Source organism: Schistocerca cancellata, chromosome 3 (genome assembly GCF_023864275.1).
Source record: "Schistocerca cancellata isolate TAMUIC-IGC-003103 chromosome 3, iqSchCanc2.1, whole genome shotgun sequence".
Classification (NCBI taxonomy): domain Eukaryota; kingdom Metazoa; phylum Arthropoda; class Insecta; order Orthoptera; family Acrididae; genus Schistocerca; species Schistocerca cancellata.
Genome location: NC_064628.1, coordinates 677,156,844 through 677,182,579, shown reverse-complemented (window position 1 = coordinate 677,182,579; position 25,736 = coordinate 677,156,844). Strand labels below are relative to the sequence as shown.

Here is a 25,736-nt window from a genome sequence, read left to right as displayed (position 1 = left end):
CCCACCACTCTGCTCCTTCTACTGTCCGCTGCACGTTACTTTGTAATCGGGGAGTTTTTTATGCTGGACCCTGTACTACCATTTGATGAAAACCTCGTTTTGATGGTAAATCATTTTGCAGCACAACTTGCCTCCCTCAGTCAGAAAATTTGTCATTGATTTGGCCAGTGATTCCTCTGAAAAAGTTTCAACATATGTTTACAAGTTGACAGTCATATACAGTACATTCAGTTTTGCTCTTATACTAGCTCAACCACAAGATTCAATGGTTATGTTCCTGATTCTAAACATCATTTTCCAGATTCAGTCCATTGGAACGTTGTGTATTCCTTCAGGAACTTATTTGTACTAAATCACCATTTATAAACTATTATAATCATATTATCACATCGTTCCATCTCCACGGATTCTCAACAAATATTTCACAGTGACAATCTCACTCACTCCTCCTGCTTTACACACCTCCTGCTTTACACTCCTCCTCACTTACCAGGCAGTTTCCTTCTTAAAGCTTACTTACTAATCACTATTTGCTTCAGGTTACTCAGTCATATTCTCTCGTTTCCACATGTAGCCATGACTCCACTGAACTGTTACTTACAATTAGTAAAATAAGATTAGAAACTCTTCCTTCCTGTAACAAAGTATTCCACCACAAATGGTTCCACTTAATTATTTCTTGCACTCAGCATCTTCTTTCATTTATCAGGTGGCTTCTCAACTGGCTATATCGGTACACCATCTAAAACTTAGTCTTTGAAACAAAAGTGTACCTTTCTTTTCCTGGCAAAAATATCGTTTAAACTGTGCTTATGTAAAAATTACATGTAGTACTATTACTCACTGTGCAGAATCCTTGTGGTTGGGGGTGAAGAGCTGGGGTAATTAACTGGCAAGACTGAGCTGAATACCACTTATTAACAAAAACATCCCTTAGATGAAGCTAGCACTTTTGGCTGGCTACAGGGCTGCTGGCCTCATGGTTGCAGGACCATCAGCTCAGGCGGACATGCTGGACACCAAGGTTTTTTCAGTCATAAGCACTGATCTTAACCTGAAACTAAGACAGGTATAAGCAATGACCCACTTACAGTGTTCCCAGAGCCATTAATCACAGTGAATAGTAGTTAACCCAACAGTGATACAGACCATGAGAGCACTGTAGATAGTTAAAATTGAATTCAAATGACAGAAAAGCAATTTCATTTACTTTAAGCTCTCAATAACTTTGATAAAAAAGTTTAAAGCATCTATCCTGGTAGACTGATGACATACAATCTTTAAATTATATCCATTCATTAACCAAAGTTTCACTCAGTGAAACAAAGATTAATGAAACTGATCAGAAATAAAATCTGGGTTTAATTACTTTGCCCCCATGGACAAGAATCATAATAAATATAAACCAAATAAAATGGAGATACACACACCCTGAACACTGGCTTATTGTGCAGCATTGTGCTTTAACTCATTACCGTCCAAACACCACAACCCAAACAAATTTCTCAGCAGTCTTTGATCGTTGAGCATAGCTTAAGATAAAGTTATGCTAAAGAACTCTTGTTTATGAGCTGTACTACTGATCCCAGTTATACATCAAAAGTGAAACTAGAGGCTTTAGTAAATGGATCACACTGTAGTCTATGCAACTGTATGCATCAACCAGTATCACCTTAGAAAATGAGCCTGTACAAATCCGACTGATTGCTACAGTGACATTAAGAACTCTCACTGACAAACATTATAAATCACCAGTCAACTACAACATAAAAAAAAAAGTTTCTTTCAGCATGTAATGTCCGCTTTTACATTATCACTACCACTGGCATAATAAAACAATTCCTTTAGATGGATTGTTGAAAGAAGTAGTTGAAATCTGCAGTTCACTATTGCTGACCAAAACTGTGTTCCCAAAATAAAAATGTTTGACACTCCATGCTATGATGATGCCCCAAGCACTCCATGCTTCCCGCAGAGAGTGCTTCATGTATAACGTAGAGGCGAGCTACAGGCCAGCGCCATCAAAGTTCGCTGTCAGGTAGATGGGCACACGAATTCAAACTTCCGGAACACTGAACATCCGGCTCAGCATACTCATCAGTAGCTCCAGTTATTTCCTTTATTATAAAGCTGAATATAGATTGACTACATCTTGTAGTGCTGTGCTTTTATGTACCTTTTCTCATAAAAATCAACTTCCTTTTATATTGTGGATTGTCCTACTTCATGATTGGTGAACCTTTTGACCATGTATCCTTGTTAGCTGTCTCCTTCAGCTGAAACGTGTCTCCCCAAGTTCGAAGGTACACTCAAGAATAATTACACAATGTTCTTTCTTATCCTCAGTACCTACAGTGTTGCAAGCATCATTAACTTCATCCTGATCTTCAGGCTCACATTCTGAAAGGATCCAGACTTGTCAGCTCAGTACTTAACCCTGTAAGCTTTTTTACTCCTCCTCTTCTTCCTACACTCCCTTTAGTAGAGGTGGCACCACAGCTGATGGTGATGAATCTGCGTCCTTCAGAAATAAATGCATCTGTACTACAGCGTTATCCACCATATTTGTAACATAACTAACATAATCTAAAGCATCTTGTTCATCCTTTGCAATGTCTGTAACAACATTACCATCTGCAATGACACTTTGCATGGCACAAAAATAAGTGGCACATGCACTTTCCTGCACACAAAAAGCCAAGGTTCCATGACCTCAAAACAACAGACATTGTCGCCCAGTGCATCTAAATCAATATCAACAGTTTTGCTACTCATTTACTTCAGTACAGCACACAATTACTTTGCCTCGCACTACAGTCATGATATTGGAGCTAACATTCTACACTACTCTCCGTAATTTCCATAACACTAATGCTCTTCACATCAAGTAAACTCACATTAACTTCCACAATGTCAGTATTCCTTTCTAATCTCTTAAGATTCTCATTCACGCAAGTCATGAAATCGTCCTATTTACTGTTGTTCCTCAAAGTGTTGTCAAGTTTAACTAGGTCAGCTGTAGTTGAACATATTATGGGAGACAGTAAACTAGACACAGACCTGTTTTCTTCCACAGCCCTTAATTCCTGACATGTGTCTGGACTGTCTGTTCACACAAAAGCTCTCCTGTTTCTTAATTCCTCATGCTTTCTCAAAACTGTAGCATTCTTTACTGCTGGACAGACATAATCAGCATATCCTCCCACCAAGCATCCCATTCTTTCTCTCTCTTCACAGTTTCCTTTCCTTTTCAACTTCTTTTCTCCTCTGCTAAAGTTGTGTGTTCTTTCAAAACCTGTACTTGCTTAGACATATTGACAGTGCTTGCTTAAAACTGAGCTACTTCAGCTGATAAAATTCACAATATTTCCTCCAGAAATCAAAAATAGCATGGTTTATCCTCTAATAATTACACAAAATGACAAGAGAACAAAGTAAATCTATGACGAGGGCACTTCAATATACTATTAGCCTAACTTACTACAACATAACTTTCCTCTTGTATGACTCTCGCTATCATGTATTTAAACACAATGAGCTGTACTCCTTGCTCAAACCAAAATAGGTTGCATATTCCAAACTGGCACAAACTAATACACACAATCTCCAGAACACAATATATATTTGCTTACCTTATATCATTCATACAACTACAATTACATTTGACATTTGAACAACCTCCATCTGACAATACGATACAAATGAAGGATATCTACGAAAAACACACAGACACAGATACAAGAAAAAATTACACTAATCCTTATGATGAAACATTGCCCAACATGATTCAGAGCACTGTTGTGCTTCATGGCCATACCTTTGGCATGTGCTACACATAGCTGGCACTGCGTGCATACAAGCCAATTCATGACTGTTCAAGTTACTGGCATCTCGCTTGACATAAGTAATATTCCTTACAATTGCCCCGAAATTGTAATAAATTCACAGGATCCTTCAATTCTATGTCTTGCCTATGCACCATGGCCGAAACAAAAGAAAATGAAAAGGCCAATAACAAAAAGTGACTAACCAATTCCATACTGCTGAACTGTATGCTACAGGTGAATACACAGTCCTGGACACAGCTGCAGATGCCAGTGACCAATTCCAACACCAGATGTAACAGCCATGATGGCCAGCTGATATGGTGGGTAATAGTGACGGTAAGTCAAGATCAGAATGTCGGCGAACTGTCACCACAAGGCAAGAATGGGTGCCAGCTAAATATCCGATGAGACACCACAGAACCAGCATTGACAAAACATACACTTATTATTCAGTATACATCAGTAGCTGTGATGTTGCTCCAGACAGCTAGTGCTAACAGGGCATTGGAAGTAGGCAGGCAGCTCACAAGTGATCTGGGTGTAGACTATGTGCAGAAGCAGCAGCCACCAGTAGCAGAGTCTGCCCACAAATTGTGCAGGCAGCAGGTGGTTTGCCCACACAAGGGGGAGTGGGCGAGTCGCCACACACCCCCAGTCACAAACTAGAGGGCACGACGAGGTGTACCAGTTGCAGTCCACAGCCTTGGACTCTGCATGAGCACAGTACTGAGTCTAGTAGCATCTAATTCTACAGGAGAAGACATGTAGCCCCATGGAACTCGTAGATCAGTTGACACAAAGAATGAGGACCATCACATGTCCCTCCCCATTCCTGGATGCAGGCAGGCTGGGATACCTCTAACTGAAAATGTGGAAGATTTATAAGAGACTAGTCCTTGCTTGTTTTGCTACAGCAATGGTGGTTTCTTTCATGCAAGTTGTAACAGAACTATGGGCCGGGTAATCAGGCGCATGTGCCATGGGTGCTCCGTATTTCTGCTATGTCAATACTTTGGCACCCCTGGTTGCCCAGTTTGGTGACAACATGAAGTAACTGCCTCAGTTTTTGGGCAGCAGTTCTCGCTGCATTGACATGTAGTACTCTATAACTTGCTCAGTTGGTCTGACTGACATTCTTTGCATTAGCCAAGACAAATATCTTAATTTTCCCAGCTGTGCCAAGTACATCATTTTGTGCCACAACAAATTAATAATATATAACACCACTCACACTCTGGGTGGGATAGCAAATATTCAGTTACGTTTTCAAATACATCTTGTGCTTTACATAAATGGGCATCACTTTAAATGATGTGCCTTTCTTGAGTAACAAATACAGTTTCCTTACTATCAGGCTTATATATTTTAAGTTACCCTTGCCATACATGATAAATTCTGACTCTTGTCAAATGGTTGAGTGAGTTGTCTATTTAGAAATAAATTTTCACTCTGCAGCAGATTGTGCACTGATGTGAAACTTCCTGGCAGATTATAACTGTGTGCAGGACTGAGACTCGAACTCAGGACCTTCGCCTTTCGGGACAAGTGCTCTACCAACTGAGCTATGCAAGCACGACTCACGACCTGTCATCACAGCTTCAATTCTGCCAGTACCTTAGCCTCCACGTTACAGGTGGGATGAAAAGCTGTGATGGTCAGGTATTTGATACTATTATGGGGACAAATGGTCTGGAACAGTGCTGATGTAAAGTGGCCTTTTATCTGACACCAGGGTACATGAAGATTGCTTCATGGCAGGTATCATTAAGAGAGCATGGATCGTAGCAGGGGTGGCAGTGTATGGCATCAGTACCACATTAAGGAAGTTCAACAGGGCATCTACCATCAGCAGCCATATAACTCCAAGGAACAGCTCAGCAAAATCAACATGTATTATTCACGCAAACTAAGTTGACACTTGATGCGATGGCTGATGGGACCAGTTGTAAATGGGAAATGCATTTATGGTCTCTTCCTTCAGCCACCGCGCCAAGTGTCAACCTAGTTTGCACGATTATTACCTTCTTCTGTGAGTGGCCATGGTGAGAAACGTATTGCTCTGATTGAGGTAGCAGGCACAACAATAGCAGCACATAGGCTCAATGTTGGCATTGTTGCCAGGACAATAGACATGCTGCTTGTAATGGAACTGACAAATAGACGTCATTTTATTTCATTATTCATTTCATTATTTATTTCATTATATACTAAAGTCGTGTTAAAAAAAAAGGTTTCACTTAAGATAATACTAAGTTAGGTGTTGTGATCGATATTGGAATTGTATGTTCTTTGTACTTTATGACTGTGATCTTTGGTCGACTACGGTTTTTCGGCCACTGGTGTGTTGGCCGCGGTTGAGTGTGGTTGTGCATATAGTTCTTGCAATAAATGTGTTTGATACAAAGAAACCGTGGAATACTGCGTCATTTTTCGATAGTCCACTAATAATTAAAAAACCCGCACCTTTTTCTTGGACCCAAAGCAGCCAAGGAATCATCGCCTAGACAACAAGAAGCCACAAGGACAACGCAGACACAGCAGCATCAACAAAGGAGACATCATGGCCAACTCTACTAAATTACTTTACAGCCATTAGCCACACCGTAACGGTGTCCTTATGGAGTTAACTTTTCCTGCACAGTAGAGCGGGTTCGTGAAATGCTGGACCAACGCCTTCATGTGTGTCATCGTCCAATACAAAACATGAAGGAACCGGAGAATGCAGGGCTAGAGGGAGCCCAGAAAGATGACCAGCATTCAGATTCCTCTGTGGCCAACATTAAGATGCCCTTATTCCTGTCAGTGAGCCAGTAACACAACACGAATTAAGGCTGGTCAGTCTGGCTGGGAACATGCTCTGGCTGCCCATTCTGTACCACAGACAAAACTTTCTGCAGGATTGGACCATGGCAGTACTATGGCTACCTTTCACACAGTCAGTGGGAATTCATCAAGGGTTCCTGGTAGATGTTATTTCAGGGCAAAACAAATTGTTTCCTGGTCATTGAAGTCACATCAGGGCCAAGAGGGAATTGGGACAAGGGTGTCTGCATTGGCATGTTGGGTGGTGTGGGGGACAGTTGATTTTATGATGGTACCCACATAAAAGCAATACCCAGCACTGCAGATCCTGCACTGTCTTTTCTGGGAACTTATAATGATGCTGAACAGTGAAATCAATGGTTTGTGGTCAGTCAAAATGTGGAATTGCTCCCACACAAATACTCGTGAAATTTTGGATGATGTGAATGACTGCTAAACCCTCCGTCAGTTTGTGAATAGTGGAACTGCCCCACACTCAATAGTTTTGCAGGTGAAATTAATTGGTTGTTCAGACCCATCCAACAACTCTTGGGTCAAAACCACAGTAATGATATGGTGGCACATGTCCATTTAGACACTAATTATGTGCTGGCACATGTCCTTTTAGAGTGTCATTGGAAGATCCAGTGTGTATGGTATCAGATATGGCGCCTCCTTGAGACATCTTTAGGAAGTTGGAAAGCTTGTTGACAGGTAGACGCCAACACAGATTGGACACCTTTCTTGCACCGCTGATTTAGGGGCTGTGCAGTTTACATTGCTCAGGGAATAAAGTTGGCATAGCACATGATTTTACCCAGGTATGACTGCAACTGTTTAAGGACAATAGGCGGCATCGGCATATTAGTTATTGTATTGGCGTGAATGCACTCAGGTGTGAAAACCTTTTGTCTAAGAATGTACCCTAGTTATCTGAAGCTGGGAGTGAAGAATCTGCACTTTTCTAGCTGACAGTGTAAGTATTTTGCTGGAGCCATTTGAAAAGGTATGCAAGCTTCCTTCACTGTTACACGTGTCGACCCTGTAACAATGATACCATCTGATTAAATAACATAGTGCAGAATACTTTGAATCAATTGTTCTAAATACTTTTGGAAAATAGTGGGTGCAATAGCAACACCAACTAGTAAGCAGTTGTGCCTGTATTAGCCAAACATTTTATTTAAGACTAGCAACTGATGTGATGCATCATCAAGTGCCAGTTGTGAATAATCTTCCTTTACAACAGTCTTCGAAAAATAGCAGCCTCCAGCTAGTTTACTTAACACATCCTCCAAGCAAGCCATAGAATAGAAATCAGTGTTAGACTTAGCATTTTTAGAGGATTTAAAATCACTGACCTGTTAAGGACAACCATAGCCATCACCCACTAAATGCTTAAAACTGGCGAAATGATGCCTTGGCCCTGAAGTTGCGAGTTCTGTGTCGCCAGACTCTGTAACTGAAATGGCAGCAGGCGAGGAACACAAAATTTTGATACTGCTGAAAACTACGTAGAGACAAGAGCAGTAAAGTTATGTGCACATCTGAGCGTTGGTTCAAAAATCTCCTTGTATGAATTGGACAAAGCATCAAGGTTGGAAAAGGACTTCATTTCAGGCACTAAATTGACTTGTTCCACTACTTTTAGACCAAAACTGCTGAAGGCATCTAAGCTGAAAAAGTCAGCATCAGCAGGGGGACGCACAACTAAAAATGTTAGTCCACCTTCATCATTGTTGTACTTGGCTTCCAATGACAGTTCTCTGAGGGGAAAAAATGGCCGTGCGGCAGTAAAACATGACCTGGCACCAGGCCCTACACAGCAAAGGATAGTTGAGCTGCTGATACATGTCCCCATTTATTAATGACACGGCAGTGCTGATCTCTATGTGGAAGATAAGGGACCCTTTGGAAAATGTCAGATCTAATATAAGCTTCCGTAATAGCAGGGATGCCACCTGCTCCACAGTTGTGATGGTGTGTATTGATGTGCTGTCCCAATGCCATGGCTGAGTGCCCTGCTGGTGGACTGCTTGTTGACGCACTGATTTTGGGTGACGCCAAGGCCTAATGGTCTGCTGCATGATGCAGACAGCTGCATCTGGAATGTTGGCCACTGCAGCTGGGGCAGGTCTGGAGTTTCTTCAGCTTGTGTGAAGCATGTCACAATGCTGAGAAGGGAGAGCATTTTGTGACCTATCCAGTTAACATTACAAAATAGGGCACTCTGTTTTGAGGAGGAGCAGAATGACTGACATACTTAAGTCTCTCTTGACACATCAGCAATCTGGACTCTTATGAACTCGGCTGAAACTTAGAAGCAGAAAAAGAAAATGGCAAGACTGAATCATCAGTTGACTGCTGCTCATGGTGACAGTGAACTACTTTTGAAACTAGAATTTCATTTGCGAAAGCGTGCTATGATTCAGAAGCAACATAAGAGATTTAATAATTTTGAGCACTTCCCCAGGACTGGGATCGGATGTGGCCAAACCTTTTGCTGATACCTCGCTGTCTGTGGCAAGGCACACAATTACATCCCAAATCAATGAGTGTGCATTCAACACTTTACAATTCTGACAAGTGGAACTGAACTTGCGCATGAGACCCTACAAGTCGGCAGCCCATGCTGCTTAACACTGTCCATGTCAGTCATGACACTGATTAAACTGTAGCCTAGCTGCAACACGATGCATCTTGTGGCTGTAATATTCAGTTAACTGAGCATGGAGACCACTGAAAGACATAGCGCTAGAGTTTGAGAGTGGTTGCAATTTTTTCACCACTTAAGGTATAACCAACCACTAAAAGACAAAAGCAATGTACTGAGCTGCTTACCAGAAATGGTATAACAAAACAGTATGGTTCAAAACTATGAAAGTAGACTTCTCAACTCTTCAAAGACTCACTGAAGGCAGCGGACAGTGCTGAGAGCTTAGCTGTGACTACTGACTGATGTTTTCGCTTCTGAAACACGAGCTGCAGGAGAGCAAAATGCTCTTTTTGCCATTGCTCCATTGTTCTTGGTACTGCCACTGCTTCAGTGACAGCTTTTGGTGCCAGAGTTCCAGAAATTTCAGATGCAGAACATCAGAACTGGCTGTGAATGCATTGCTGAAATCACAATAGGGTAATACCTCGTTGCCATTTTTCTGTTCGCTCCCGATACAAATGTGTGCTTCTTAAACTAAACCAAGTTGGGGTTGGGTTGTTTTTGGGAAAGAAGACCAGACAGCGAGGTCATCGGTTTAGGGAAGGACGGGGAAGGAAGTTGCCCGTGCCCTTTGAAAGGAACCATCCCGGCATTTGCCTGGAGCGATTTATGGAAATCACGGAAAACCTAAATCAGGATGGCCGGACGCGGGATTGAACTGTCGTCCTCCAGAATGCGAGTCCAGTGTCTACCCACTGCGCCCCCTCGCTCGGTCTAAACCAAGTTCTTAGAGAATAGAACACTGAATGAAAGCCAATAATGAGAACAATAAAGTTCAGGTACAGTGCAGGATTGAAGTCCTATAAACAGAATGTTGTGATTGATAGTAGCTCATGCAACAGATTTTACTAGACTGAATCAATGGCTGACTGCCTGCCTCTGTTGTCGCAGTCAGTTCATCCCACATGACATGCCGCACGCACCGCTGTGGTGATCATAACCACTGAGCTGTAATCCCTCTGAGCCGTGATAGATATCGACCAATGGTGCGGATATTAAAGACAATATTCACCACTAGCTGTAAAGTAAATCTAGACATCACAAGATATAGGTGACAGGTAACTCCCTCAACATAATCAGTATGATTTTTTTTAATAAACTCCAATATTCTGTTCAGTCCTCATCCATTAGCAACTGTAAAGTTAAGGTTTATGGCTAGATACTGGAACATCAATTCTTTAATAATCTAAGGCAGTACCACAATATGAGCAATATTGACATCAGTTTTTAAGATCATTTGTGTGTGAGAAAAGTCATAGTGTTTTAATCATTATCTTAAAATATAAAGTTACTTTGCTAATTTTTTGTTTGTTGATCAGTAACTATTTTGCAGTTCTGGATGGAATAACAAAAATATGAAAAGGATAGATTGCTACTCGCCATATAGAAGAGGTGCTAGGTCACAGAGAATACAATGGAAATGGTTGCTAAACTTACACACACACACACACACACACACACACACACACACACACACACACATATTCACACAAGCTCCTAATCTCTGTCCCTCACGTAAGTATCCACTTCCCTGCTCCCACTACAGTGCTGCTTGTCTCCCCCCCCCCCCCTCTCCTCCAGAACAGCCTCCCAGCTCTGCATCTAGTAGTCCTATCCTGCCCCCACCACATCCCTGCACTCTCCCACAGGCAGCACAGCATCTTCCCCCACCCCCACCCTCACCCCCACCCCCACCCTGCTATCCCACCCCTTCCCCACCCCATGCTTCCTCCTTACCCCCGAAACCACACCAGAGTCTGCGATTGGGCTCCAGTGGGCAGAGACAGTGACCATGTGTGTGTGAGTTGTGCTTGTGTGAATGTATGTGTCTTTTCCTGTTTAGAAGTAGTACTTTTCTCCAAAAAGCATGAATGTTTAGCAGTCTTTTTCACTGTGCCTGCATGTGACTCAACACCTTCTCTGTATGGTGCATAGCAATCCACCTTTTCCTGATTGTTGTTATTTTTAATTTCTCGTACATATTGAAATCCCTGCACCACAATATCATTGCATAGGTTTAGAGGAGCCAAAAAAAGCACAGTCCTTTAAAACACTGGAGTTTGGTATTATAATTTGTTATCTACATCTACAATTTGAAGGGGAAAAACACAGTAACAGTCCATGCTGAGTTGGTAGAAGTTAATGCAGCAATTCACCAACATATGACAGTTGTTACTGGACCTGAACACTTCCAGTATGGTCAAACAAATCTGAAGAACGAAGGGGCATACCATCTCTCTGTGAAGAACTGTGAATTACAAAAGAAGTGGAGGTTCTGATACTCAAAGACAAGTGTATCACTGTTGAGACACTCATGAAAAAAATGACAATCAGCTCTGGATCAATATTAAACATGTTGCACACATTTTGAACCTGACAGAGTTTGCCACCTGTTAGGTTCTGCAACTGCTCTTACCCATTCAAAAAGCACACTGAACTGAGTCAGGAGCAAGAATGTTGGAGATGTATCAGTCTCAGTCAAGGTGCCTAAGCACCATGGATGAGTGCTGGGTGTTTCACTGTGACACCAAGACAAAGGAACAAAGTAAGTAGTGGAACCATGGATTTGACCCCACCAAGAAAGACAAAGACCGTACTGTTATTGGGCAAGATGATGCTGAGTGTTTCTGGGAATGCCATGGTGAGGTATTGGCAGATTAGGCTTGTAAGAGGCAAACCACTACAGATGCATACTGTCTGAATCACTTAATGAGGTTGTGGGTGGCTGTTAAGATGAAGCATCATGGCACGCCAAGCTATCCATGGGGCTGCTTTTGCTCCGAGACAGAGCCCTAGGTCATTCTGCCCAGGGAACAGTCACATATGCTGATTCTTTGGGCTATAAAATGTTGCTTCATTCCCCCACTATGCCAATCCATGTTCTGCTGATGCAACACCCAGTGACTTCATCTTCTTTCCTTGGACAAAGAAATAAGAAACCACTGTGTGGCAGACATTTCCAGAATGATAATATGATTTTCAAGGTGAAACATTTCCTGGACAGTCAAAATGCAGACTTTTACAATCCAGGTCTCAGCCAAGTCATTCGTCAGTGGGAATATTGTTGCTTTGAAATGTGAGTATGCAGCAAGAACCACTACCGTCACCAAGTTTTATGGCTGCATCTTGATTTTTTCATTGTGATGAATAAAACTTTGTGATTCGTGAAATTTTCCTGCGTGAAGAGTATTCAATGAAGTTTCAGGTTTTGAAGCTCGATAACATCGACTTCTTACCACAATATTTCAGCTGACAGCTATTCAGCCATCTTCAGGTGAGTGTTTTGCACTGGAGATTGCTAGATCTCTTGGCTAACTTTGTACCAAAAATTGGTGCAGAGACGCATGCATCAAGGCAGCCGCTACATGAGCAGCCTCTGTCAAGTTTCGTGCCATCTTCATATATTGCCCCGTCTGTGGCACATAGATGCATGCGTAATGGTGACACTCTCTCGTAGAATGCACACTCGTGGAGTTGAAATTCAGATGCCAAAATTAACTATCGCTAAACATGTCATTGATCATAAAATGTTTTGTTACTAAGAAATTAAAGAAATCACCAGGTCTCATGTCTTAGCCAGTATAAAGCCACTATCACTGTTAATAAGATCTTGTGCTAAACGTGTTTCCACCAATTCCTAAATAATTGAATCCCAGAAGAATTTCATTGAGACTAAGATTTCTGTGGAAAGAACCTGTCTTGTGGAGATACAGTGCTCAGCTATGGCTGACTTACTGGGCTGTGGAAGGCATGTTTGTCAATAATGTTCAGTGCATCTTTCATGACCCAGTAAGTCAGCCATAGGTGAGCATTGTATCTCCACAGGACAGTCAAAGGAAATCTTGGCCTCAACAAGATCCTTCTGGGATTCAGTCATTAAAGAATTTGTGGAAATATGTTTATTGCAAGATCTTATTAATCGTGATGGTGGCTTTCACCTGGCTAAGATGTGAGACCCAGTGATTGCTTTAATTTCTTCAGAAACAAAACATTTTATGACCAACAACACATCAAGTGATAGTTAATTTTGTTAATATTGAAATTTTGACATCTGAATGTTGACTCCATGAGTACACATTCTGACAGAGAATGTGCATGTACTACACCACTATGCACATGTCTGTGTGCCATAGCTGGGCCAATATTCAGAGAGGATGTGCATGTCCACATAGGTCACTCATGCAGCGGCTGCCTTTGTGCATGCGTCTCCAGGTCTGTTTTTTATATAAAGATAGTGATGTGCTCTAGCAATCTCCAGTGCAAAACATTCACCTGAAAATGGCTGAATGGTTGTCAGCTGAAATATCATGATGGGAAGTTGACATTATCCATCTGCAAACCCAAAACTTCATGGAATAAATAAAACTTTGACTGTCCCTCATAAAAGTAGACTAATTTTTTATAAGAATCCTATTGAGGGGAAAAAAGATATAGTTTTTTCATGATGAAGCCTGTTCTGTTGTCAGTTAGTTAGTTATTTTTTGCATTTTCTGTGGATCATAATTGTGAGCCTCACTATGATGTGGAATGATTCAGTATGTGGCCAATTGCAAGTAAAGAATTAGTTCAACTGAAATGAACTTAATGACTTCAGTGGCCATTGGAGGATTATATGTCTGGCCATTGGAGGATTATATGTCAATCAGATTACATTTGAAGAATTGGAAGAAAACAGTTTGTTGTCAATAATAACACACTGTAATTATTTTATGCATTATTGCATCTCTTACCTTGCTATGTACAAATGGAATGTGTTAAGTATGGAGGCTAAGCATGCTGTGTAGCTCTGAACATAGAGTGAGAAATTACATCTCTCTCCTATAATCCATGATGATGAAGCTTATGACTTTACACGTTAAATTGACATCTGTCCAAAAAATAACATACAACTAATTACCTACAGTTCATTGTCTGTGGTGCATAGTCCCATAATAAAAGTATTAGACATACATTTGTAGATTTCCAACATACATTCTTATTCCAACTTTAGCATACAAACATTCGCACAGACTTGGCAATATTTGTGTCCTTTTTTTTAAACTGATCACTTGATGTTACAGCAAGTATTATTATATTATAGCAGCTTCATTTTTTTCTGTTACAGGCCAAAATGAGGGTGGTGGTGGTGGATCAGCTCAGACCCTGTCAGTCTGGTCAGAAGCTCAGTCAGGTAATTGATGATGTTTTTTTTTTATTTGAGGTGATGCTTATGTTGCCCCCCCCCCTTTCACCTTTTAAGGATAACACTTTTTATACACACATGTTCCTTAAAAACAATCAGCATTACAATAGAATGAAATGGGGCCTAGAGGTTGGGAAATGAGTGGGAGGAGGAAGTGAGGCTGGGGAATGGAGGAGGAATCCTAACTTGAGAAAGTGTGCAGGATAAGTGCATGCAGTGAAAATTAAACTACTCTGTGATGTAGATGAATAGGGGATTGCTGGATTATTAGACAAGTACTGAACAATGCTAGAGAGCAACAAGCGGTTCACCAAGCAGTGGTAGAAAACATTCTTAAACCAACTAAAAGGGTTTAACGTGTGTGAAATATGATTTTTGTACTGTAGTGTGCACATGGAAATAATGAATAGTAACAGCTGAAAATTTGTCAGTAACTTGTAAAACAGGATAAGCAGGTGGAATGACAGTTGTTTTAGGATTGATGAATTTTGCACCATCTTCCACTGCACTGGACAACCAACACAGTTAAAGTATTTGCTGCTTACACAATTCATATGAATACTTGTGCTTCTTTTCTTGAAGACTTCATTGCCCTAGATACCTACACTAAATTGGGTATATGAATATAAATTGTTGTGTTTGAAGTGGCAGCAATCCTGCTTTCTCGTGGACCAAAGCTTTTCTATCCTACTCAGATGTAGGGAGATTCAAAGGTCTTGATCACATGTGCAAGTAGTGACATGGAAACCAGGGGAACAAACAGGCAGTTGTATGTGGTCAGTAACAACAGAGTTCACATAGTGAATAGCTGACCAGAAGCAATTTCCAGAACACAGTGGAGGTTGTCACAAAGTGTGACAAAACTGCCCAGAGAATATTCTAAATCAAAAAACATAAAGAGACAAGGTTGAGCTCTGGATGATCATATGGCATGTAGACAAAGACTCTATGTACTAAACGAGACAGTGACTGACAAACAGCCAGCCATGGTATTTATCAGCAATATGCCATCAGTGGCCACACCTGCTTCACCAGACTGTTGTGCCCTCCATGGGTCTGTGAGTTAACTTGATAGCTATCTAATCCAAGGATATATGACTGCATGCCTGTACCAATATTTGGGCTATATTTGGAATCTGAATCACTGTCAAATACAAAAGAGGAAAGGAACCAGTAGTCATTTTGAAAGTCTACTATTACATACTCTGTCTGATGAAAAGCATCTGGACACCCTTATGTTATGTGGAATGTGCTACTAGATGTCGTCAAAGGTAGACCCGGAAGTATGAAATGAGGTGGGGAGTACTATGTTGTGAATAGAGAAACAGTAACAGCAGAATGGGTCGCTCAGTAGAGCTCAGTGACTTAAAATGTGAACTAGTCATTGGATATTACCTGAGTAACAAACCCATTGGGACATTTCATTCGTGACTGTTGTTGATATAACTTTGTAGTGGAAATGTGAAGGAAGAATCATAGCCACACCAAAACCAGGCACACCTCATGTACTGATGGACAGGACCTGTCAATTATTGCAGAAAGTCGTTACAAAAATCAGCATAGGGGAATTATTTATGAGTTCCAAACTGCTAAAACAGTTACATTAGCACAGTGACTGTTCATATGGCATTAAAAAGAATCAGGTACAATGGTAAAGCAATTCTCACAAATAATACATTTCTGTAGCCAGTGCTACATGGCACTTGACTTTTTGTAAACATCAATGCCACTGGACAATGGATGACTGGAAATAGTGATTTTGGAGTGATGAACTGTGCTGTGCCATGTGAACATTACATGCCACCATGTGCAGTGTCAACAGTACAATATAGAGGAAGTGGTATTATAGTGTGGGGCTGTTTTTCACAGTTAGAGGCTGGTCACCTTATTGTGCTTCAGAAAATGCTCAATGTGGAAGGATATGAATACATTTTACAGCATTATGTACTGTATACAATAGAGGAGCAGTTCAGAGGAAATGATTGATTGTATGAGCATGACTGTACACCCTGTCATAAAGCAGGATTTATGAGGCAACGGTTTATGGACAAAAACATTCCTGAAATTGATTGGACTGCCCAGAGTCCCAAACTAATCCCAGTGGAATATCTTTAGAATGAGGCAGAACATTGACTCTGCTCCAGATGCCAACAGCCACACTCAAAAGGAATGATGGGACGGTAACAGAAAGTTGTGAATAGTCACCTGCTAGTGGAAACACTACTTTCTGATGATGGAGAAGGAGGTGAGGCAGATGATCAGTGTAAGTTATGAAAAACGTTATTGGAAAACCATAGAATCAATAAACCTGTGGACCCCCATCATGCAAGAAGAAATAAGGAAAATAATTTTAAGAATGAAAAAGAAATAATCTTCAGGACCAGATGGGATCCTTGCCGAAGTAATACAAGCCCTACGTGACCAATTACATAGTTATGAATATAATAGAGGGAAACATTCCACGTGGGAAAAATATATCTAAAAACAAAGATGATGTGACTTACCAAACGAAAGTGCTGGCATGTTGATAGGTACACAAACATACACACAAAATTCAAGCTTTCGCAACCAACAGTTGCTTCATCACGAAAGAGGGAAGGAGAGGAAAAGACGAAAGGATGTGGGTTTTAAGGGAGAGGGTAAGGAGTCATTCCAATCCCGGGAGCGAAAAGACTTACCTTAGGGGGAAAAAAGGACAGGTATACACTCGCACACACACGCATATCCATCCACACAGACACAAGCAGACATGTCCTTTTTCCCCCTAAGGTAAGTCTTTCCGCTCCCGGGATTGGAATGACTCCTTACCCTCTCCCTTAAAACCCACATCCTTTCGTCTTTCCCTCCTTCCCTCTTTCCTGATAAAGCAACTGTTGGTTGCGAAAGCTTGAATTTTGTGTGTATGTTTGTGTTTGTTTGTGTATCTACCAATTACATAGTTACTTGTACAGACCATACAATGAGTGAGTAAAGGGCAAGATAAGAATCCAACAATATCCAAATCCTACTGACCGATTTGTCTTTTGAATGTTCTTGGCAAGATATTTGATAAACTATTGTGGAAAAGATTACAATAGCATAGATTGCTATCTGTATCAAACAAACAGTTCCCGTCCCACTGATCAATCTTAATCTTAATGTAAGGACATCCAAAGTCTGAATCGTCATCTCTGCTATTAGACACCTCGTGTAAAAGATCACTTTCAATTCCATCAAATGCTACATCCATATTGTTCTTGCAGGGTATTATCAACTTTACTGGTATCATAGCATTACTTTGGCTACTCATGTTGTCAGTTAATGACTGAACAAATTGATTCCATAGCACAAAAAGCATCACTTATTACAGAAGGAAAACAAAATATATTACTGTCAAAATTATGTTTTCTATTTAGATCTCCTTTCCTTTCATTCCACCAATTTTGATACAAACTTTGACTAACCACAGCTACCTTATTCCAGAATGCACATTTATCTATGTTATCAATCTGGTCTGAAACAAATTTCAAAAAAAGTTTTCACTTTTATTCTCTAGATTTACTGATAACTCACCTCTACTTTTTTGATCATTACTCCCCATGACATTAATGAAAAACTGCTTTGACTCGACTGGTATTCCATGACTGTCACTGACATCATCACGTACTCCACTTACCTGTATTCACAAATAACTCTGAAACTTCATTATTCTTAAACTCTACGAATACCTGATAATCACCACCACCACCACCACCACCACCACCACCGCCACCACACTCTTACAAAATTACTTCATCAATAACATCATTAACAACACAAGTCTCATCACCATCAAAGTCACACTCCTCACCTAGATTTATTTGCAATAAGCTACCAGTCTCACACTTACCAACCTCAGTCATTTCACAGCTGTCATTCACATCTACATCAAAAATACCTCCTAATTTAGATCCAATACAATCGTCAGCTGTTCTACGTACCCCAATAATACTGTTTTCTGCCCAAGAGAAGAAATCATTAGTACACACTACATCAAAATTCTCATTACTCTCACATTCTGGTTTGTAATTAGCATTTGCATTACTATAATCAAACATAGTATTCCAAAACTTTTGATCAAAACATAAATGAGAAATCTGATATTCTTTCTGTCCAATTTCAGATACCTGTGCCACATTATTAACACCATTGTTATTGTCTAATTGTAAGTGTAAATTGGGGGTCCTGAACTACTTGTGTTTCCCCACCCCAAAACTGTGGACCTTCATTGAGGCAGACTGCTGTTTCCCGAAAAGTTACCTCTGATTATTTCTGCTATTAAACTGACCATGTTCCTATTCTGCTGATGTTCAAAATTTCTGTCTCTTTAACCATATTGACCCTGATAGAAATTACCATTATCTCTGTTTCTGTAGTTATTACCAATGTGATATCTATCATTTCGATTATTATGGTTCATGCTCCTTTCTACTGCCCTATCCAGCCTGTCAGCATATCATAAAAATTGTTCAAGGCAATCATCAGCTCAGTTTACTAAATCCCACTGCAACCTCTCTGGTCATCTCCTTTTTAGTGCATCAATCAATGTCATTTCGTCAAATGGCCTGTCAAGGTGTTCCAATATCTTGAGCTGATTCTTACAAAACTCTTTCAGTGTACCATCCCTATTCTTATAATTTGGACCTTTCAGAAATTCACTTTTAATTCTCCCTTGTTCAGCTTCCAACCAAAATTTATTTAAAAAAACTTTTTTCAAAACTGTGATATATCTCCCACTGACTTAAATTTATATTTAGCCAAGACAGAACTTTGCCTTGAAGATGTCTTTTAACAAACTTAATCTTTTGGTCATCACTAATGCCTGACACAAAACTATCTCTACAGTGGTGTAGAAAATCCACTGGATGTAAATTGTCTGATGGAAAACTTTTGATTGGAATGTTGTACCATGCAACATCATTATTTGAATACAGATTATTGTGAATACTGTTTTCCTGAACTGCTGAAATTTTTGATCTAAAACATTAGTTAGCATACTGTTTCCAGCATTTAAAATTTTTTAATCTAAACTACTAAAGTTCTGTTCCATCTTTTTGCAACGGCTTTCTGTTCAACTCTGACGCCATCAACATTCTTCATTTGTTGAAATTGTGCTACTAACTCATTTTCCAAAACAGTTAATTTATTTTCTAATACATCAGCTTTTTCATTCACACTTTTTAATCCCTCTGACAACCCATTTTTTAGTTCCGAAGCCTAATTACTAAGTTGGTCTATTCGGTGTTATACCATGTCCATCAGTTTATAGGTCATTTAATTGTCCTTGTAGTGAAGTAAATTTTTCACTTAATTGCTCATTAACTGCATGAAATTTGCTATAGTTATTTGTTTTAATTTCTGTTAGCTAATCATTAACTGCATTCAATTTTGCCAAAATCAATTTTATAACATCAGTTTTAACTGTTTCTTTGCTGACTACACTTTCACTTGTTTCAAATATGTCTGAGTTGGGTCCTACAGCTTTCACTTCTTCATCACTACCCTTGTTACTCTCCATTCATTTTCCTAGCAGTTACATGAGTCCACAAAAAAAAAATTAACAAATAGTTTGTGTTTATCTAATTTTTCTTATTGATGTCCTCCAGCATAAGTGTAAAGTCCTCTTTCAGTTCATCTGGTCCGTGATTGTTGATAGTATCTCATCACTGTTGATACGACTTTGTTGGACAGCTCTCGGTCTTCTTTCTTAAAGTAACTGGAATTTTATATAAACTGCAAATACACAAATGATTGTCCTTTCTTCTTCTGCAACAGACAAAACTTCGTTATCAGTCAACACTCACTTTCCTAAACTGGTGGGGAAGGGTGGCAGACTATAGTATGTTATAAACTGCTCTGCGTGTGGGGACAGCCTTCGTCCCCACCCATGAGATTTCCTGTTGATTTTTCGTCAGGGCACTGATGACCATGATGTCAAGCACCCCCTCAACTAAACTCATCATCATCATCATCATCATCAGTCAACAGGTCCCAGCTGACGCTCACACTTGTAATCTTACCCTCCCACACATTGCCATAAAGTTTCGAAAGCTTCGAGAGGCCTCAGATATACAAAAAGAAAAACTTTTTACTTATCTTCATTTTCTCTTGGTGGCTGCAGTTCTCACGTGTAGGGGTACACTCTTGAGTCTGAAATTTTGATTTTGCAGGTTCCTGTTGATCTGAATAATATTTGAAGATTTGCCTGTTTTACTCTTGAATTTCTTTCTTTGTCACATTGTTCAGTATCACACCGTCTTTACAATTCCCACTTCTAAAACACCCCAAAAATACATTGCTAATGTCGATTATAAATGTTAATGCCGATTATAAAAATATGTCTATCTCCATCAGAGGAATGCCCACCACTACTTACATTCTGCAGTACTCATAAAATTCCAAAGAGTTTACAAATCAAAAGAGTTTACATACTTTCTTGACAAAAGAAGAATTATCACCAAGATATAACATTAGTTTATAAATGAACAGAAATAAATTTAATAATTAGCATTAGATTGCATAAATAATACTAAAAATTTTAAATTTGTCGGATATTTCGTAATTTCAAATATTTCTAAAAGAAGAGTAATTTTAACCTTTAGCACATATTGATTGTAACAAATTAATTTATTTTTATACATCAAATATAATACATTGTATACAATCATTTGAAATTCATTTAGTTAAAGAAACATTCTAGATGGGAAAAGTATATTAAAAAAACAAAGATGTTGTGACTTACCAAACGAGAAAGTGCTGGTAAATAGACACAATAAAAAGCACACACACAAATTTCAAACTTTCCCAACCCATGGTTGCTTCATCAGGAAAGAGGGAAGCAGAGGGAAAGACAAAAGGATGTGAGTTTTAAGGGAGAGGGTAAGGAGTCATTCCAATCCCGGGAGCGGAAAGACTTGCCTTAGGGGGAAAAAGGGACAGGTTTACACACACACACACACACACACACACACACACACACACACACACACACACACATATACAGACACAAGCAGACATTTGTAAAGGCAAAGAGTTTGGGCAGAGATGTCAGTCGAGGCGGAAGTACTGAAGCAAAGATGTTGTTGAGTGACAAGTGATGTATGAGGGGCGGCAACTTGAAATTAGCGGAGGTTGAGGCCTGGTGGGAAACGGGAAGAGAGGATATATTGAAGGGCAAGTTCCCATCTCCGGAGTTCTGATAGGTTGCTGTCAGTGGGAAGTATCCAGATAACCCGGACGGTGTAACACTGTCCCAAAATGTGATGGCCGTGCACCAAGGCATGTTTAGCCACAGGGTGATCCTCATTACCAACAAACACTGTCTGCCTGTGTCCGTTCATGCAAATGGACAGTTTGTTACTGGTCATTCCCACATAGAAGGCTTTGCAGTGTAGGCAGGTCAGTTGGTAAATCATGTGGGTGCTTTCACACATGGCTCTGCCTTTGATCGTGTACACCTTCCGGGTTACAGGACTGGAGCAGGTGGTGGTGGGAGGGTGCATGGGACAGGTTTTACACCGGGGGCGGTTACAAGGGTAGGAGCCAGAGGGTAGGAAAGGTGGTTTGGGGATTTCGTAGGGATGAACCAAGAGGTTACGAAGGTTAGGTGGACGGTGGAAAGACACTCTTGGTGGATGGGGAGGATTTCGTGAAGGATGGATCTCATTTCAGGGCAGGATTTGAGGAAGTCGTATCCCTGCTGGAGAGCCACATTCAGAGTCTGATTCAGTCCTGGAAAGTATCCTGTCACAAGTGGGGCACTTTTGGGGTTCTTTTGTGGGAGGTTCTGGGTTTGAAGGGATGAGGAAGTGGCTCTGGTTATTTGCTTCTGTACCAGGTTGGGAGGGTAGTTGCGGGATGCGAAAGCTGTTTTCAGGTTGTTGGTGTAATGGTTCAGGGATTCCGGACTGGAGCAGATTCATTTGCCATGAAGACCTAGGCTGTAGGGAAGGGACCGTTTGATGTGGAATGGGTGGCAGCTGTGATAATGGAGGTACTGTTGCTTGCTGGTGGGTTTGATGTGGACGGATGTGTGAAGCTGGCCATTGGACAGATGGAGGTCAGCGTCGAGGAATGTGGCATGGGATGTGGAGTAGGACCAGGTGAATCTGATGGAACCAAAGGAGTTGAGGTTGGAGAGCAAATTCTGGAGTTCTTCTTCACTGTGAGTCCAGATCATGACGATGTCATCAATAAATCTGTACCAAACTTTGGGTTGCTATAAGTCATCTTTTAGATATCAAAGGAAGAAGATCACTATTCCTAAAAGTGTTATGTTCTTGCAGTAAAATTATATCATAAGTTCACCCACAACAGGCTATGGGCCCAGATTTGAACACTTCAGGTTCTGAGAATTATAGTATTTGTTCGTCAGACTATTTTTTCAATTACTAGGATATTTATGAGACTGCAAAACTTTTGGAATGACAGAGACAGCACTCCAGTTGAGTGATGATAGTAGTCGTACAAACATTCACAAATTGTCAAGTGAAGATCAGTGGGGAACATGGAAATGACAGATTCAACTTTGTTTAAAGAAACATTCTCTTTATTCGTTTATAGATGGTACACATCAGTGTCCATCATTAGTGGAAGGAGATGAACTGTCCGATGCATACCAGCACTGGCAATGGGACAATGCTTGGGCAGCTTGTATTGTTGGAACTGTGCTTGATGAGAAACCTGCTATTCATGTAACAAAGAAGATGCAAAAGAAATTTGGGATACCCTTACGTCAGTATATGAACACTCTTCATTGCAGTGACTATATACGTTGTTCGATTGTTTCTTTGAAAGATCAAAAGATGATGCCACGTCTATAACAAAACGCATGTCGCTACTTGCGAACATTTTCCATGACTTGTGCGTGAACTGAACAAAATTAATCCAAATGCAACTTTGCCCCTTTCATTGCTCCACCATCGTATTTTCAGAACATTAGGACCCGAATATCAGTTTTACAGGTAGGCTGGGTATCATGTTCCTAAATCTGAGCAGACGACAAAGCTTCTTATTGAGAATTAGTATGGCTCAACAGACTGCTGTTAAGAAACACGCCCATTTGTTCATTGACAATGCAAGTACCATTAAATTATTGAAAAACACAGTGTTCCACAAATGCTCTAAGCAATCAAAGTATGGTGTTATTTCGTGCAGGAACTCAATCAAAACGGGGATATCAATGTAGAATATGTATGTTCTGAAAATCAACATGGTGACATGTCTACAAAGCCTTTAAAATCAAACAAATTTAAAGCAATGTGTACCAAGATATGACTTCATAACTAATGTGTTTTGACTTCTTATTTTTTATTTAAAAGTTGTTCAGTGCACCACAGTTTGATTTAGGGGGAAGTGTTAAAGTAAATAAATCGTAACAGTATGTTTCCTCTCTACGCCTCTCCTTTCCTATGGTGGTACTTGGTTTTGTGTTGTGTGAATTTCTTTGCTCCTAAGAGTTTCTTTTATTTTCCATTATTTTACTCTACGAATTTTTGTTGTTGGTATAAGTCATCTTTTAGATATTAGAGGAAGAAGATCTCTATTCCTAAAAGTGTTGTGTTCTTGCTATGAAATTATATACTAAGTTCACCCACAATAGATCATTCCTGCCATGGCCCTGAATATTTACTGTTCCTCCTGGGACACACTGTATAACACAAAATGTTTTGAAACACACATACAATACACAACACACAATCTACACAAGTATCTCTATGTAGGTATCTTTTTCTATATGTATCTCTGGTAATACAGCTACTACAGAGTTTCAAAATGAAAGTTCAGCTACCGTGGGAGCTATGTTTGGGTCTGTGTGGTTTCATGTGTGTGATTGTGTGTTCTTTTACTAGAATAAAAGAGCAAGAGCTTGAAAGCTAGTTGAATTGTTTTCTGTTGTGTGTTTCTGTGCACCATACATCATCACAAGTGAGTAGTTGCCTTTCCCTCATTTTATGTAACTTCAACTTATTGTTTCACATATACTCCACCCGCTATGTAATCATTTTTCTATCAGATTTTTTTTTCCCGATTTGCAAAGAAATTATTCTGTCTGAGACTAGGGAGGTTTCTAGGTGGTGCTTCCATTTGTTTGATACTGCAGTGCCGAGAGAATTTTTTTAAAAACATTTCTTTTTCTATGTGAAGAGAGAAGATCCAAGAACTATGCTTGCTGCAATCTCAGTACCATGCAATGAAAAATGACGAGGTCAACTTGATTGGAAACTCTTTGTCTACGGTAATTAGAAAAAAAGGAAGACTGTAATTTAGAAGTGTGACTACATCTGAACACTGGTACAGAGTTGAGAGGTTTTGATGAAGTTGGTCACTCAGATTAAGACAAAAACAGTTACAAAATAATAAGTCACAACAAACAATTCCTTAAAAATACAAGCAGTCTCAATACTTTTTGTGTTGACATAATGTCAGCCATACAACATTCAGCGAAGTCTTGCCTCCCTCATACAGCACTGACCTGACACCATCCATTGTCCATCTGCTCAAGCTGCTCAGAGAAGCTCAATATGGCACTCACTCTGAAGATGAGGGGGGCATGAAAATGTCATATGTGTAAATTGCTTCAGAAGCAGGACCATGCATTTTACCCCACTTGGATACACGCTTTTATTAAAAGATGGACCAAAACTGTGAAACTGGACAGAGATTATACTGAAAAATCATAAATTAGTTTTATGTAAATTGAAGGTGGAGGGAGAAGAAAGGGAAGGATCTAATGATATCAGCTGCATTAGGACTTTACACAACTCAGCAGCAACAAGTGAAAATGTGTGCCAGACCAGGGCTCAAACCTAGCATCTCCTGCTTATGAGGCAGTTGCGATAAATGTTCCACCAGGCAATTGGGATAACTGTTCCACCACCTGGACACATTGTTTATCACAAATGCACAAACTATCTCAGCACATTCCCCAGCTGATCCACAGTTCCATCTAATGCCCCCCCCCCCCCCCCCCCAGTCTGCAGTCCCTGCTCATGTTCTATGTGCTCGCTAATTTGAGATTCCCGCTGGAGGTCAAATGTAAAAGTGCACCCACACTGAAGGTGAATCAGTTATATGAATGCTGTCTTGTTCTTTCAGATATATCCAAAAGAACAGACCACACATAATCTACAGCTGTGATACATATTATGTAAATTGATGGTGGCAGGGGGAGAAAGAGAAGGAAAGGGAA

General features: G+C 40.2%; 1 protein-coding gene across 1 annotated transcript in view; it reads left to right on the top strand.

Annotated features, from left to right (window-relative positions):
- Positions 1-25,736, top strand: part of LOC126175654 (uncharacterized) — a 145,610-nt gene that overhangs the window by 79,893 nt on the left and 39,981 nt on the right. Inside the window, exon 4 of the mRNA XM_049922555.1 lies at positions 14,450-14,515. Coding sequence (XP_049778512.1) covers positions 14,450-14,515 — 66 coding nt within the window. The remainder of the gene's footprint in view (positions 1-14,449; positions 14,516-25,736) is intronic.